The sequence below is a fragment of the Megalops cyprinoides genome, chromosome 2 (genome assembly GCF_013368585.1).
Source record: "Megalops cyprinoides isolate fMegCyp1 chromosome 2, fMegCyp1.pri, whole genome shotgun sequence".
In the NCBI taxonomy this organism is placed as follows: domain Eukaryota; kingdom Metazoa; phylum Chordata; class Actinopteri; order Elopiformes; family Megalopidae; genus Megalops; species Megalops cyprinoides.
The window spans coordinates 35,133,257-35,147,600 of NC_050584.1; the positions used below are offsets into that span (position 1 = coordinate 35,133,257).

A 14,344-nucleotide genomic window follows, 5' to 3' on the forward strand; every position below is an offset into this window, starting at 1 on the left:
AGATGGAGGTTACTTAAAGACAGGTAGCAAAATTTAGCCCGCTGTGCAGGTCTTCATTATCCCTGGTTATCTGTCACCCGACGGAGAAGGAAGCAGAGGACAGGGAGGTGTGGAGAGGACGGAGGCTCCAGACTGCAGAGGAGAAGGATATCTGGGTTCTGGGGAAGCTGAAAGTGAATTTGAGTGATGAAGCAGGCTGGGGAGGGAGGGTGAAATGTGGGGGGTGAGAAACCGCGCGATCCCAGAATATCATCCAGAGGTTACTGTGTGGAAGCGTTGCCCGGAGGAGCCGGTGGGAAGCCCGTGTCAACCGCGGGGGTAATCCACTCAGCCTTGAGTGAAGCATGCTCCGGCTGCTGCTCTAAGCTCTCATGCCGCACTGGACTGGACCGGACTGACCTTGGCTGAACTGGGCACAAAGCAGCTGCGGTCGTCAGAGGCTCGCTACTGACGAGAGTGGAGTGGTGCAGTGACGGGGCAGGCACACACTCACACGTGCGCGCAAGATATGCATGCGGAACTTCTGGCATTCTGCTGCGGAATGGATGGCTATATTCCTCGGTACCAGACCATCCCGTCCAGGTGCTCAGCATGTGGGCGCCGAACGCGCGGAGCGTCCTTCTCCATGGTGTGCATCTCTGCTGGGGAGATGGAGTCCTACCACCGCTTCCTGGGGGTGTGTCAGGAGACCGAGTCTGCCACAGAGAGAAGTATGTCCTTTGCCACCTTTGTCCCTTTTTTATTGCTCATGACGTCTTTGTGGTGCCAGATTCCAGATTTCCTCTGTCATCGGCTCTCCCGGTCTGATTAGTCTCTGCTCTGGTACCGATGCCTGTGGTGTGATATTGATAGGGTCTTTTCATGCCCTTCGAGGTGACCAGCAGGAATCTGGCGTTCTGGATGTAGGCGTGCTTTCTCCTATAATGCAGGTGAATTGAAAATCTAGACAATTATAGCCACAAGGAAGGGATCAGGTGATGATTAAAAACTGTCACTCTGACCAAATCAGACATGTATTATTAAGTATTTGAATTACCAAAGAAAAGATGGAACAACTAACTTATTATGCTCATGTAATACACTTTAATTTTTCAAGACCCCTCACCAAGCTTCATCCCAGGAAGATATGTGGCATTTATCTTTGATTCAGTATTTTGAGATTGCAGATAGTCTGCTGAGTGGTTTTAAATTAAAGGAAATAGGGTCTTTGTATTGCACTGTACTTATAAAAAGTTAAAAAAGTTAGCTTATCATACCCTTGTATATCTCTGATGATTGTAGTTGTAATTGTATTTTGAGCATCAAATCATGGCAACTTGCTCATGGTCTGTCATTGGTTGATTCACTAACAGTGTCTGAATTCAAAATGGTCTGCTGTCTGAATACTAACTACTAACTACTAAGAATATACCCAGAATATACCTAGAACACAGCTTGGTTATTTCAGATCTCTTTTCAATGATGAAATGTGTGAAGCTCACTTGTAAGTCACTTTGGATAAGTGCCTTACAAATGAATAAATGTTAATGTAAATGAAGGTGCCCAACGCAACCAGCAGCTCTTAAATCCAGAGGTGTCCATCTGCTTCTCTTTCTCAGAGAAGCAACAGTAAGTGATGATCCCTAAATGTAATATACTCCTCACTCAGTTATATTTAATAAACTATAAATTTAAAAAAAAAATCAGCAATGTCATTTATGCTGTTTATCACAAACAGTGCTAGTTTTTTTTTTTTTTTTTTTTTTTTATAAATATTTTTATTGATTTTTAATTTTCACCAGAGAAGAATGGATACATAATATGATCCACAGGAATGAAAACAAAACAAACAGACAGACAAGATTAATAAAAAAAAAAATAATAATAATAATACAAGAACAACAGCAACAACCATCAGCTCAGATCTATGTTATTAGGGTTACAGTAAAAAAGATAAATCAGTAAAATAAATAAAGAAATACAGTATGAGCATTCAAGAAAATCCCCGCAACATTATACAGGAGACACCAGGCTCTAAATATTTCAAATAGGGTTCCCAAACTTTATGAAATTGGTCTGTTCTTAAATGCAATATGCATGTAAGATACTCTAATGGCACTAGCTCGAACACCACTCCCTGCCAGCCTTTAACAGTTGGCACCCTGTCATTTATCCATTGTAACAGAATATTCTTTCTCGCCGCATAAGTAAGAATACAGTACAGCCTCTTATTATATTTTGATGTTAGACGACGATTTGGGAGGCCCAGTATGAGAGACACAGGGTCCATCTCCAGTTTCAAACCAAATATCTTCTCCATTTCAGATAGTACATTAAACCAATACATTTGCAGTTTTCGACATGACCAAAAACAGTGGGTTAGGGTACCAACTTCAGTCTTGCATTTAAGGCAAGTGGGTGAGAGAGTTGGATTGAAATAATGTCTGCGGTTGGGAGATATGTGCATTCTGTGTATAATTTTTAACTGCATTGCTTGAGCACGATTGCAAACTGAGATTGACTTAGCATATCTCCAGACATTCTCCCATGCTTCGTCGTCAATTATGGTATTTAGCTCCTTTTCCCACGTGCCTTTAAGCTTCAACAACTTATTTGGGGTTGCGAGACACATAGCTTTATACAGTAAACTTACAGATATCTCTCTGTCTGAAGAAAATATTAATTTCTCAACAGGAGAACTTTCATGGTTCTCAGCTAACGTGGTGCTATGTGAAACATAGTGCCTTATCTGCAAGTAACGAAAAAAGTCACACCTAGGGATAGAATATTTCTCTATTATTTGTTCAAACGTCATCATCACATTATCAGAAAATAGATCCTTCAGTCTATGAATGCCTCTATCCCTCCACTTTTTAAAACCAGTATCGACCATCCCAGGCTGAAAATCTGGATTATTCACAATAGGGGTAAAGACAGATGTGAACTTTGACCTTCCCTCATGTCAAACAGTGCTAGTTATTAAGGCTTTCACTTTTTGCTTGTGCACCCTATGAAATTTTTCTGCAGGGTGAAAATTTAACTGAAATATGAAAGCCAGATATTGTTGGGAGATTCCTTGGGATGACATTCTAAGGGTGTATTGAGGAGGTGTGACCAAAAGTAAAATGCTGATTATGTTGTATTTATGTTATATTCAATTTGCCTAGCATTTATGAATTCCTGCCCAAAAAGCTATATGTGAATTGAATGGAAGACGTCCAGGGTATATTAAGTCTCTTTTCTTTGATCTACACAAATAAGCACAAGTCACTATTCAGTCTCAAAGTGATTTGCTTTTGTTTCAAGCTTTTAGCAGCTTTTTCATTTCTCACACTGCACCGCGAACCCAGCCGTTGCTGAAATTAACAAGAAGTGTTGTGTGAGAAGCACAAAAATCTATTAGTCAAAATTGTGAACCTCTAGAAGAAAGTGGACTGTGGTTAGAACAAAGGCCCCTGTCCCCACACGCAGTTCTCTGCTGTGTATGTAGACTTCCCCTCCCCTTGAAATGTCGCTCACCCCACAGCACGCCTCAGAAGCATCCAGACTTTCCAGGGGGGTGGCCTCAAAAGGGCCTGCCCTAATCAAACCCACCTGGTCATCTCACAGGTCTGCAGCCCTCCCTCAGGGGCAAAAGAACATGCGCTATGCATTCACTGTTACCAGTTGTTTTTCTTCTCAGTCCCTGTGGGTGTGTCACTTCTGTGTGATCTGTGATAGGTCATACACTGAGACATCATAGGACTTTGTTCCTGGAGAGCTTGTAAGAGCTAGGGGACTTTTTCCCCTGACAAAGAACATAATATTCATCATCTACAGGGTTCTGGCCTGTCCAGAGATAAATAGTCCTGTGTCAAACACCCTGTTACTGTTTGTTGCATGTCTACTTTTTCCCCTGTACATCTATGAAAAACATTTTATTGTGTTTCTCTGTGAACCACTTTTTATAATTGCCATTCCCACATAAACAACATAGATGAAAGCACAAATATTCAGAATGCTGTGGACATTCATCATCCAGTGGTCTATCATCATGGCCCAATAAATGAAAATGTCTTTTTCACTGAACTAAGAACAGCTGCATTGAGAGAATAGGCCGCAGTAATAGATCGCAGTAAAGTTGTGCACATTCCTATTTTAGACCATGGAGTAAAACTTGCTAGAGGCATTCCGGCTAGTCTCCCAATGGAACGTGAACTTGCTGTAGTGTGAGCCAACCTGAACGCATGTGGTGTGGCAGGCTGTGATTACAGCCCTGCTCCTCCCCCACTTGCACTCTGCTGTTCCTCCTGTGGGGAGGGCGGCTTCCAGAGACGATGCTTGGCCTAATTCTCCTTCTCCCAGGGAGTGTTTTCTCACAGTGCCTTAAGAGCTCAAGTCATTAACCATTTCAATGCAAATCTCTGTAGTGTTTGCCTGAAATTTTTGTAGTTGTAGCAAGAAAATGGAATTGTAAGTAGTTTCAGGTTTCAGGGAATGCAGAAGGAGTATATTACATTTAAGAAAAAGATAAGGAAAAATAAAACAAGTAAGGACAAGATATTCTTTGGAACTTTTTTCAAGTGGGCATTATTTGTAAAATGAATATGTTGTTGTAAGCATGCAAAGCAAGTATGCTATATTTGAATTGCTATGAATAGTTTAGAGGATGGTGATCAGTTTAATACTTAAAAAAAAATTTGGAGTAAACTGTAATTTGATTTCTTTCTGAGGTACCCATTCATGCATTGACTCCTCAGTGTCTGGAGCTCAGGCCAGTTGACTCTCTAATAAGAGAACATCATGAGATTAGTAGTGATAATTACTGAAAGTATTTTTTCTGCGTTTGCAGTCACATGTTGAACATTTCAGGAGCCATATCACTCTTCTGAGCCTCCAAGTTTTCATGTACCCTCATTAGGTGGCTGTTCAGCCCTCTTTTGGCTATTTTTGGAGGACAGGTGGGATGCAGAGGTGAATTTCCCTCCTCAGATGTCCTTGGTCACTGGTGGATAAATGATTGAGCAATGACTACCATTTTAAATGAGAAAATGAGGAATGCATGAGAAAGAAGAATACATTGATGTATACAAGCATTCTAAACAGAACCAGGTAAACTGATGTGGGTTGTTGGACTAAAAGTGACGTTGTTCCTTTTTTGAAATGTGCATAACCTTTGGAAAGTGTGTGGCCTTTTGATTAAACTGTTTTTATCTCTTTTATCACTGTAAGCTACTGTAGACTAGCCAATTGATTAAACTAATTATCTACTAATTATCCAATTATGTCTGTAAAAATTATTTTTTGTTGTCCCTCCAAACTTGGGTTCACAGTCTAACCTTTTCCCGCATGCTGTGTAATTAGCTTTTCAAACTGGATGAAAGCTCCTTTTTTGTAAAACTCTGGAGACAGTTTTAAGCTTTCCTCCTTAAAGAAATATAAATAACTTTTCTCTAAAATTTGAGTAAATCAAGCAACTATACTGCAACAATATAAGACAGACACATATATTTTTTAAAATGTGTTTCATGTGTTTTTAATTGAAAGACCAAGAAAATTATGAAGGATTATAACTTTAAGTTCTTACCATGTCACTTACGCAATATTCTCACATTTTCATCGCTTCAACGTCATTCCAAATGTTTTATGAAATGTCACTCTTTTGTAAACCAGTGTACAATGGGAAGGAAGAAGGTTTGTTTCACATACAATGCCTCAGTGGCTGCCACCGGTGTTTTGGGAAATGCTTCCTCTCAGATCGTAAACACTCCCACCTTCCCAGGCGACCGCTCTGGTCAGAGCTGATGGAAAAACTCACGTTCGTTCCTCCGCTCGAAAGGCTGGCTATCCTGCCGGCGTGCGCCATCCCGCTTCCCTTGTGTCCGACAGATACGGGGCTGCAGAAAGGCAGCCCGCAGTGGGTTTCCTCCCTCCTCCCTGGGCTCTGATAGGTCTGTGAGTGCAGAGCCTTGAGAGATTATGTCAGAGAGCAGAGCGCTGCTGTTAGGGGAGCTGTTGGGCTGGAAAAAGTGACCGAGGACACATCGCACCCCACAAAAATGTTTGTCCTGCCAGCAGACAGCCACAGCTGGTGCGCGTAGAAACCTTGAGGAGGAGTGCAGAGATGAAAATTGTCACAAACTCAGTCGTCATCTGTCTCTGGCTTTCAAGCTGCTGCTCTCGCCTGGATTAATGTGACTGTTTCAATACTCAATTCCAGCATGATGAAGCAAACTAGACCTCTGATAGGTAAGACATTTATAGTTTCTGCTTGTAATAAGGCTGAGGGCGTGTTTACTGTCAGATAGTGCTGTTTTATTGTCCTTGTTGCTAAAGTGTGGGCGCCTTGCCTGCATGCACACACAGGCTTGCAGCTCAAACCAGTTGTCTGAGCGAAAGAAATGGAAAACTCCAGGATTTCTTTTGAAGCTCTCAGCGGTTCACAATTAAGCTAAGTATGTTAGTCAAGTACCCTAATCATGCTGAAATTTTCTATGAGAAAAATGCAAGGTTGTTGACCTCCAAAAAATGTGTAAAACGTTCAAGTGCACATACACTGGTAATTCTTGTAACATACTGATCTTTTCAAGATTTCCTTCTTGTAAAAGAAACTTTCATTTTTAAGAGTATTGTTGCTCACACAGAAGAAATGGATTCAGTTAAGGTTTGAAAGTTAAATCAAAGAAGAATCAAATTGTCAACTAGCATCTAGAAAGCATAGTCTTGTTTTGGTTTGTTTACCAACACTTAAATCACCTAGCTAATATTTCAACAAATTTCGGGCATGAAATCAGCACTTGAATGCGCAATAGAGAGGGACAGCATTTTGTCTAGAGAATTTTCCCAAAAGCAGCTGAATTTATTGAAACTGAACTATGAACTTGTGGAGCAAAGTTGTCAATGCTATGATTTAACTAACAGACAGATGATTTGTTATCAGAACAATTTGCCCTTTGGTTCTCATAATTTCCTTTAGCATGATTTGTTGGTTTAATGGTTCTCATAATTTCCTTTAGCATGATTTGTTGGTTTAATTTAAGATCTGTAAACATAAGGCCTTAAACAGCATATGGCCATGAATTGCTCCTGCCTGAATACAGACACAAATAGTTTTTAGTAGTGTAAGACTGTGTGAGGAAAGGCCTGTTTCTCTAGTATGACAGCAGTTCTTCTTCTAAATTTAACAATTGATGTAAAAACAAAAGAGTAAAGTACATTTCATTTCACCTCTCTGTTGATCTAGGTTTTCTACATATGGTTTGTTCCTGGGAAGCTTAAAGAAACAGTAAAGTTGAATTAATATCTGGCAATGCTGAAATCCATGTTGAAGACCCATTTGATCATCCACATGCCATTTACTGATCTTGTATTGAAATAGGATAGTATAAAAACACATTGGATACAGCTCTCAAATTTGTTCTGTACATAAATGTAGACTGCCTGGGACTGCACTCACAAAATAATGTATGTCAAAATGTAGTTGTCTTCATCAAGGAGAGTGGTGAACCATAACTCATTTTTTCATTTCATTTATCCAATGGCAACTGGCAGTCCCGAAATTTGGTGTGAGTGGCAGCAGTTTGGTGAGGGTTTTGGGTTGGGGTTAAAGTTAGAGGAAGATTTATGGTTATTAAGTTAGTATATAATCACATGGAATTTTGGATTCCACAGCAGTAACCATGTAACATGGAATAATTACATAGAGATTACAGAGTGTGTCCTCGTGTACTTAAAGTCTAAACTCATTAGTTTGTTCATTAGAATACTGCACAGTGGAACAGCAGTCTTGTTCACAGTGATAAATGGGGAAGAGCAAGCCTACATTGAGAGAAACCACAGTGAACTTCAATACAGTCCACTTCAATAATAGGAAATACTGACATTACTGTAGTAAAACACACATAATATGAAACCATACTTTTATCAATCTATGCCTGCACTTGGCCACTTGTTTATATATCAAATTACAGAACCCTATTGTGAACACAGTGGCACAATCTATTTGTGTTATATCTGCATCTCTGTAAACAATGTTAGGCTGAATGAAGGTCTCTTTAGCTAGAAACTAATTTTTTTTACAAGAATATAAAAATGACACTTGCTAGAGCAGTAGAATACGTGTGGTGGTCCATTCAAGTGAATGTAACCAGCTATGCAGATATTAAGGATGATGCTTTAATACTCTTGAGTTGGAATATTTTATATAATAGTATCTTACTGTCACTTTGAGTCATTAGTCAACTGCTAGTTAGCAACTGTCAATCAAATTGACAGTTTATAGCATTTAAAGCATTCACACCATCGATCTCCAGGATCAACTTTTTATTTGTTGAGGAATATGCATTTTAATTTATAAAAGAAAAGCAACCCTGCAACTCATGGCAATTATGAAGCATATGCACTTTTTTTCATAACTTTTTTAATTGAAAGACAGGACCTATTTGTTTTGGTAAATTGAACAGTAGAAAAAATATAGATTAATGACTAATCGAGTATGAAAGTAATCAACAGTTACAACCCTAATTTGGAGCTCCACTATAAAGAACTGCTTATTTACCAATGCCAATTTGCACTGGTACCTTATAAAGTACATTGTCTCTAGCTGTATTGAGTCATCCTCTATGTGACAACTTCGAGGTTCTCAGAGCACTTTCTACTGAAGTAGGGGACTCACTGCAGCCATGTGGGGTATGCATAGCAGCCACTTTGTACCAGAATGCTCATCACACATCAGCTGGGGTGAAGATGGAGGGGCTTATTTAGCCAGTTAAATTAAATCTGAAACAACAGCAAGTCAGAACACCTCATCCAAATGGCAGTATCTCCTACAGCACAGTGTCTCTCTACTGCCTGGGATATTACTCTCCTGTTAGTACTAGAAGATTGCCCCCAACTGGCATACTACCACCACTTTCAGCAGCTGTGGCAATGCCAGGTGCTTTATACACATACAGAACCAAGGCATGCATTTCAGTATTTGTAAATTATGTAAATCAAAGAAAGCTAACAAGGAATAGGTAACCAGTTTTTTTCAGTTTCTGGTGAAAAAAGGTACCCCATGTGTTGCCATGGCATTGTTTTATGGAGATGGGTGTAGCTGGCTCAATTAGCCACACAGCAAGAACAAAATCCCTCTATTCTGATTTCTGCAAGGTATTACACCACACTCCACTATTCCTTTCACATTCCAAATGTGCATTCTATTGAAAGCTGGAACAGGAATCAAGCAAGCTGTCCGAGGAATTCCGTGTGCATAATTGTAATGGTTTTATGCTCTGTAAAATGTAGGCTTTATAAATGTTTTAAACATAATGGTGGGATGTTTTCTTAACTTTTTCTTTACTTCTTAAATAGTCACGTGTGTTTGTGGGAATTTGATTGTGGTGGTCATCTTCACGCTATCCACTAACATCCGCCTTGAAGAATATGAATATGTGACATTTTAAGGGCTGGGTGGTTTTTCTGAATTTATAATCTCAGTTATATAGAGTTATATAGAGTTAGTTATAGTTATATAGAGTTTCTCCAAAAACCTTAATTGTGTAAGGGCTCAGGCAGGGACTCAGTCGCAGACCAAGAGAGCTCCAGGTTGCAGGTGGGATTATAAATGACGGCAGGAAAGTTGCAAAACAAAAGCAGGCAGGGTCGAAAAACCAGAAGGCAGTCCGTGGACAAAAACAGGGTCGAATAACAGAAGCAGGCAGGATCAGGAACCAGGCAGGCAAACGATCAGGCAAAGGGACAAAACGGCAGGCAGAAAACGAAGACGAAGGGCAGGCAGAGTCAGGCACGGAGAATACGGAAATCCAAAAAATTGCGGGAACGAAACAGGTACGAAAACGCTGAGACGAACTGGCAAACAAGACAGGAACAAGCAGGGTAGAAATAGGGCTGGGCTGATGAAGAGATGAGATGCAGGTGGGCAGGCAGGCAGGTGAAGGTAATGGGGCAATCAGGTGGGCGGGGACCAGGCGGGGAGCGGGGCGGGGCTGGAACACAAGGAAAAACAAAAAGCACATGGACAGGGAAAAACAAAAACACCACAGCTAGGGGGGCGGAGCCCTGACAAATTGGAGGAAGGCAAGCATGTGAGCTGTGATGTCCTCTTAACATCCTTCTGGGAATGGACTCTGTGACCTCTCTGTCAGGTTCATGACAGTTATTATAATGACATTACCATCAGGTGCTCTGATTCCTTGAGAAGAAGATAAGATCTAGGCTGAACATGCTCCTGACGCAGGTCCTCCTTCCTTTAAGCCCACTTGGCTGCATGCTCTGTGCTCGTGTGCAAGGGGACAGCATGAGCAAGTGCAAAGTTTTTGCCAGGTCACTCTCCCACCGTGTGGATCTCTGTGAAAACAAGCAACCACCTGAGCGGAAGCACAACGGTTAACTTGCATTGGTTGCCGTAAATGACAACATACAGTGCATTGAAAAAGTTTTCAGCCCCAAATACTGTTTTCACAATTTATTGTCTCAGATTCCAAATTGAAAATATATTAAAGTAAGTTTTGATGTACATCTACACAGTATTGTACATCATGACAAACCAAAAGAAACATCAAAAAATGTCAGAAAAGGCTAACCTTGCTCAGGTGCAAGATATTGTTTCATAAACTCATCCAATTTGTTGATGGTCTCCACCTGTGTAGGTAGTGGATCACCTATTTTGAATTACTTCATGAGCGTAAATACCTTCCCTCTCTAGAAGGTCAAACAGTATGGTTGACTTTTTTTTAACAAACCAAAATGAAGAGAAAAGACCATTCGTAACAAGTGAGGGATATAACTGTGGAGAAACACAAATCTGGGAAAGGATACAAGAACAATCCAAAGGCACTGAACAAACCTCGGAGCTCAGTACAGTCCATCATACAGAAGTGGAAGAAATATGGAACTGCAGCCACACTGCCCAGGGCAGGCTGCCCCCTAAACCTGGTCACCAAACAAGAGTGGCACTTGTCAGAGAGGCTACTGTGACGCCAACTGTATCTAACCAAGCTACAGAAGTCAGCGGCTGCAACTGAAAATGATGTCCATGGGTCAACAATCTCCAGCTATTGCCTTTATGGAACAGTGGCAAGGAAGAAGCCCTTGATGGAAAAAAAGCACATGCTTGCCCGTAAAGGCTTTGCAAATCTTCACCTAGAAAATACTACAAAGATATGGCAGAAGGTCTGATGAGACTAATGTGGAACTTTTTGACTCAAACACTAAGCGGTATGTGTGGTGTAAAGATAACACTGCGCATCAGCCAGAAATCACCATCCCCACAGTGAAATACCCTGGTGGTAGCATCATGTTATTGGGGTGCTTTTCAGCAGCAGGGACTGGTAATCTGTTCAAGATTGATGGGAAGATGAATGCTGTACAATACAGGGAGATTCTGGATAAAAATCTACTCCCATCTGCCAGAAAGTATAAACTAGGGAGGAAGTGTGTTTCAGCAGGACAACAACACACTGCACACTGCCAGAGCAACACTGGATTGGCTTAAAATGAAGAAAATGGACATCCTTGAGTGGCCCAGTCGGAGTCCTGACCTTAACCCCATCAAACATCTGTGAAAAGACCTCAAAATTTCTGTCCACTGCCACTCCCCAACTAACCTGGTCTTAAGCAATTTTTCAAGGAGAAATGTGTTAATATTGCTCCATCATGTTATGCAAAATTAATGGAGGATTATCCGAAAAGACTGATGGCTGTAATAGCTGTGAAAGGTGGCTCAACCAAGTACTAAAGAAGGGGGATGAATACTTATTAATTGTTGACATTTCAGTTCTTGATTTTTTATTCTTTAATGGATTATAATTTTATTTCTTTGTTGATTGAATGATTCACAAACAAGAAATCTCAGTCTAATCAGTCAAAATCTCTGGTTGTGGAAATCATTTGTGTGAAAAAAGGGTTAGGGGCTGAACACTTTTTCAAGGCACTGTATCTCTTGTCCATCATATATGATCACAGCAGGCTGTTTACTGGTCTGTTCTGTCCTGAGTGCTGACAACCTTATGTGTTTGCGAAACAAGTGCAGGCCCTCCCTTCTCCCACAGGCCACCGTATTATGATGGGAATGAAAAGCAATTCCTCAGACTAATCTGTAATCATCACTCTTTGCGTTTGTCTGTGGGTTTGATCGTTGAAAATCGCAGGGAGTGAGCGTGGTGTCTCTGTGTCTATTCGGTGTCTGTGGAAATACGACTTCAGCTTTTACAATCTGGTCTGTGTGGAGCTCTTTGTGCTATAATTAGCCTGGTGGTGAGTCCCTTCACAGGGTATCCAGCTTTTAGTAAAGTGTAGTCCATTTTAATGCAATCCTTTATGCCAGGAGACAAAGGGGTCTTTTGTTTGTATGTAAGTTCAGTGCATGGCTTCTGTACTTTGGGGTGACCCAGAATATTACAGCAAAGAATTATGGGAATGAAAGTGCCCCCTAGCATATATAATGACCTTCATTTATTTAAGAACAGTGCAGTGAATAGCTGTTCTGTGTGGAAAAAAAAGAGATTTCTTTGAGTTTGTGACCTTAATGTAAGATTTGACTTAATTGAATTTTCCACAAAAGGGCAGGCTTGACTGGACAGGATGACCATACAGAATTGCTGAATTTGCTGGGGATATGGACAGCTCTGTTAAAAAGCAGGGTCACAGTGAAGCCTTTTTCTCATACATCTTCATTCTATGTATGATGAAGTAGCATTAATCTTGGCTCAAGCGTTTATTTCTGACCTCCTGTGGACATAACTCCTTTGGTAGTAATTGCTTATGACTATGACCTCTGAACCGGTCTGTGAACTAAATGAACTATCCCTAAAAATTTCTTTCTCTTCTCCCACAGACGAGATCATGCAGCAGGAGATCAGGCCCCTGCTGGCAGTCGACATCATTGAGCAGCTTCATAGGCAGTTCGCCGTACTCTCAGGTAAACCTCTCAGTAGCATTTCTACATCTGCATGAGAGATTAATTATTGATTAATGAATGGCAAAATCATAAATCCATGTTTTATAGCAAGGCATTTTACCTGATAATTTTAAAAATTGGTTTACCCTGGACAAATGCATTGGTCTTTGTTTAAACTCAGCCTTAAATACTGGAAGTGTGTACAGTCTAATTGCTCCCTTTCCAGTACATCTTGTAGCTGTGTAGTGGTCTTATGTTCCATCACAACAGCATTATATTAGATTACAGCCTAGCCATTTCCTCACCAGGTGAAGGCAGTACAATTTTACTGATAGCATTCAAGGGACTCTGTGCTTTGTGCAGTAAGGAGATATTTGTTTTGAGGCTTACTGGGCTAACAAATATTTGTGAAGTAATTTTCTTATGCACAAAAATTTGATGAACAACCTTTTAAATGTCCCTGTAAATCCCCCTCCCCTGGCCAAAAGTTTACAATTCATTTATTATTGATTTTAGTACATAAAGGTTCTGGAGCAGTTAATTGAACACACATTTTACTTAGTTGCTGTGGAAATGTATAATTGGGGGTCATTTTATGTGTGTGCTTGCACAGCCTGTGAAAGTTATTTTTGGAATCTTACTATTTTAACTGAATTTCAGCTTGTTTTGCACATGGAAAAACTAGACAAGTTTTAACATGTGGTTGATTTCAAAACCTTTTCAATTCACTGAATGCAATGTAAGAGTGGAAGCAGACCAGACTGCAAGCCAGAATTTTGAAATGATGCATTTATAAGACTGACAGCACCAAGACAGCTACATAAACACTGAAGCATCATATTTTACCTTGCACTTGAAAGTTGTCAACCCACTAAAACCTTTCATCTTTTACATATTAGATTTATACATATGAGTAAGCACCCCTCTTTAGTCAGAGGTGTTGTTGGACACACATGATAAAGTGATTTAACCTGCCATCAAGCCTTGTTTAAAAATATTTGGAAATAAAATATATTGTAATATATTGAGAAATATGTTGTTCAGCCCAAGAAATATTGCATATACAATTGCAATTGCAAAATTTCAAATTGCAAATCAGAATTACAATATACAGCAACAATTCAAATATTTTAAATTGATAGAACTAAAAAAATATATTTGCTAAAATACATTCTCACAGCAATTGTGTACTAGGTCAGTCCAGGTAGAGTCTGAAGAGGTGCATCTTCAGGCCCCGTCTGAAGGAATGGGGTGAAGGAGCTGTCTGTAGCAGGACAGGGAGTTTGTTTCACCACTGGGGAGCGATGTAGGTGAAACGCCGATGTCTGGCAGAACAAGCACCTCCTGCCTTGACCATGCAAGGAGCGAGGCGTCCAGTTGCTGAGCGCAGGGGTCGGGCTGGGGTGTAGGGCTGGATGAGTTCTTGGAGGTAGGCAGGGGCTGTCCTGTTGATTGCAGAGAAGGCGAGGGTCAGGGTCTTGAATC

The 14,344-nt window shown here is 40.5% G+C and overlaps 1 protein-coding gene across 6 annotated transcripts in view; it reads left to right on the forward strand.

The window, feature by feature from the left end:
* mcf2l2 (MCF.2 cell line derived transforming sequence-like 2) overlaps positions 1 to 14,344 on the forward strand; it is a 73,681-nt gene that overhangs the window by 9,915 nt on the left and 49,422 nt on the right. For all 6 annotated transcript variants that reach the window (XM_036515784.1, XM_036515750.1, XM_036515775.1 and 3 more), the window contains exon 2: positions 12,797 to 12,880. In XM_036515784.1, coding sequence (XP_036371677.1) covers positions 12,797 to 12,880 — 84 coding nt within the window. The remainder of the gene's footprint in view (positions 1 to 12,796; positions 12,881 to 14,344) is intronic.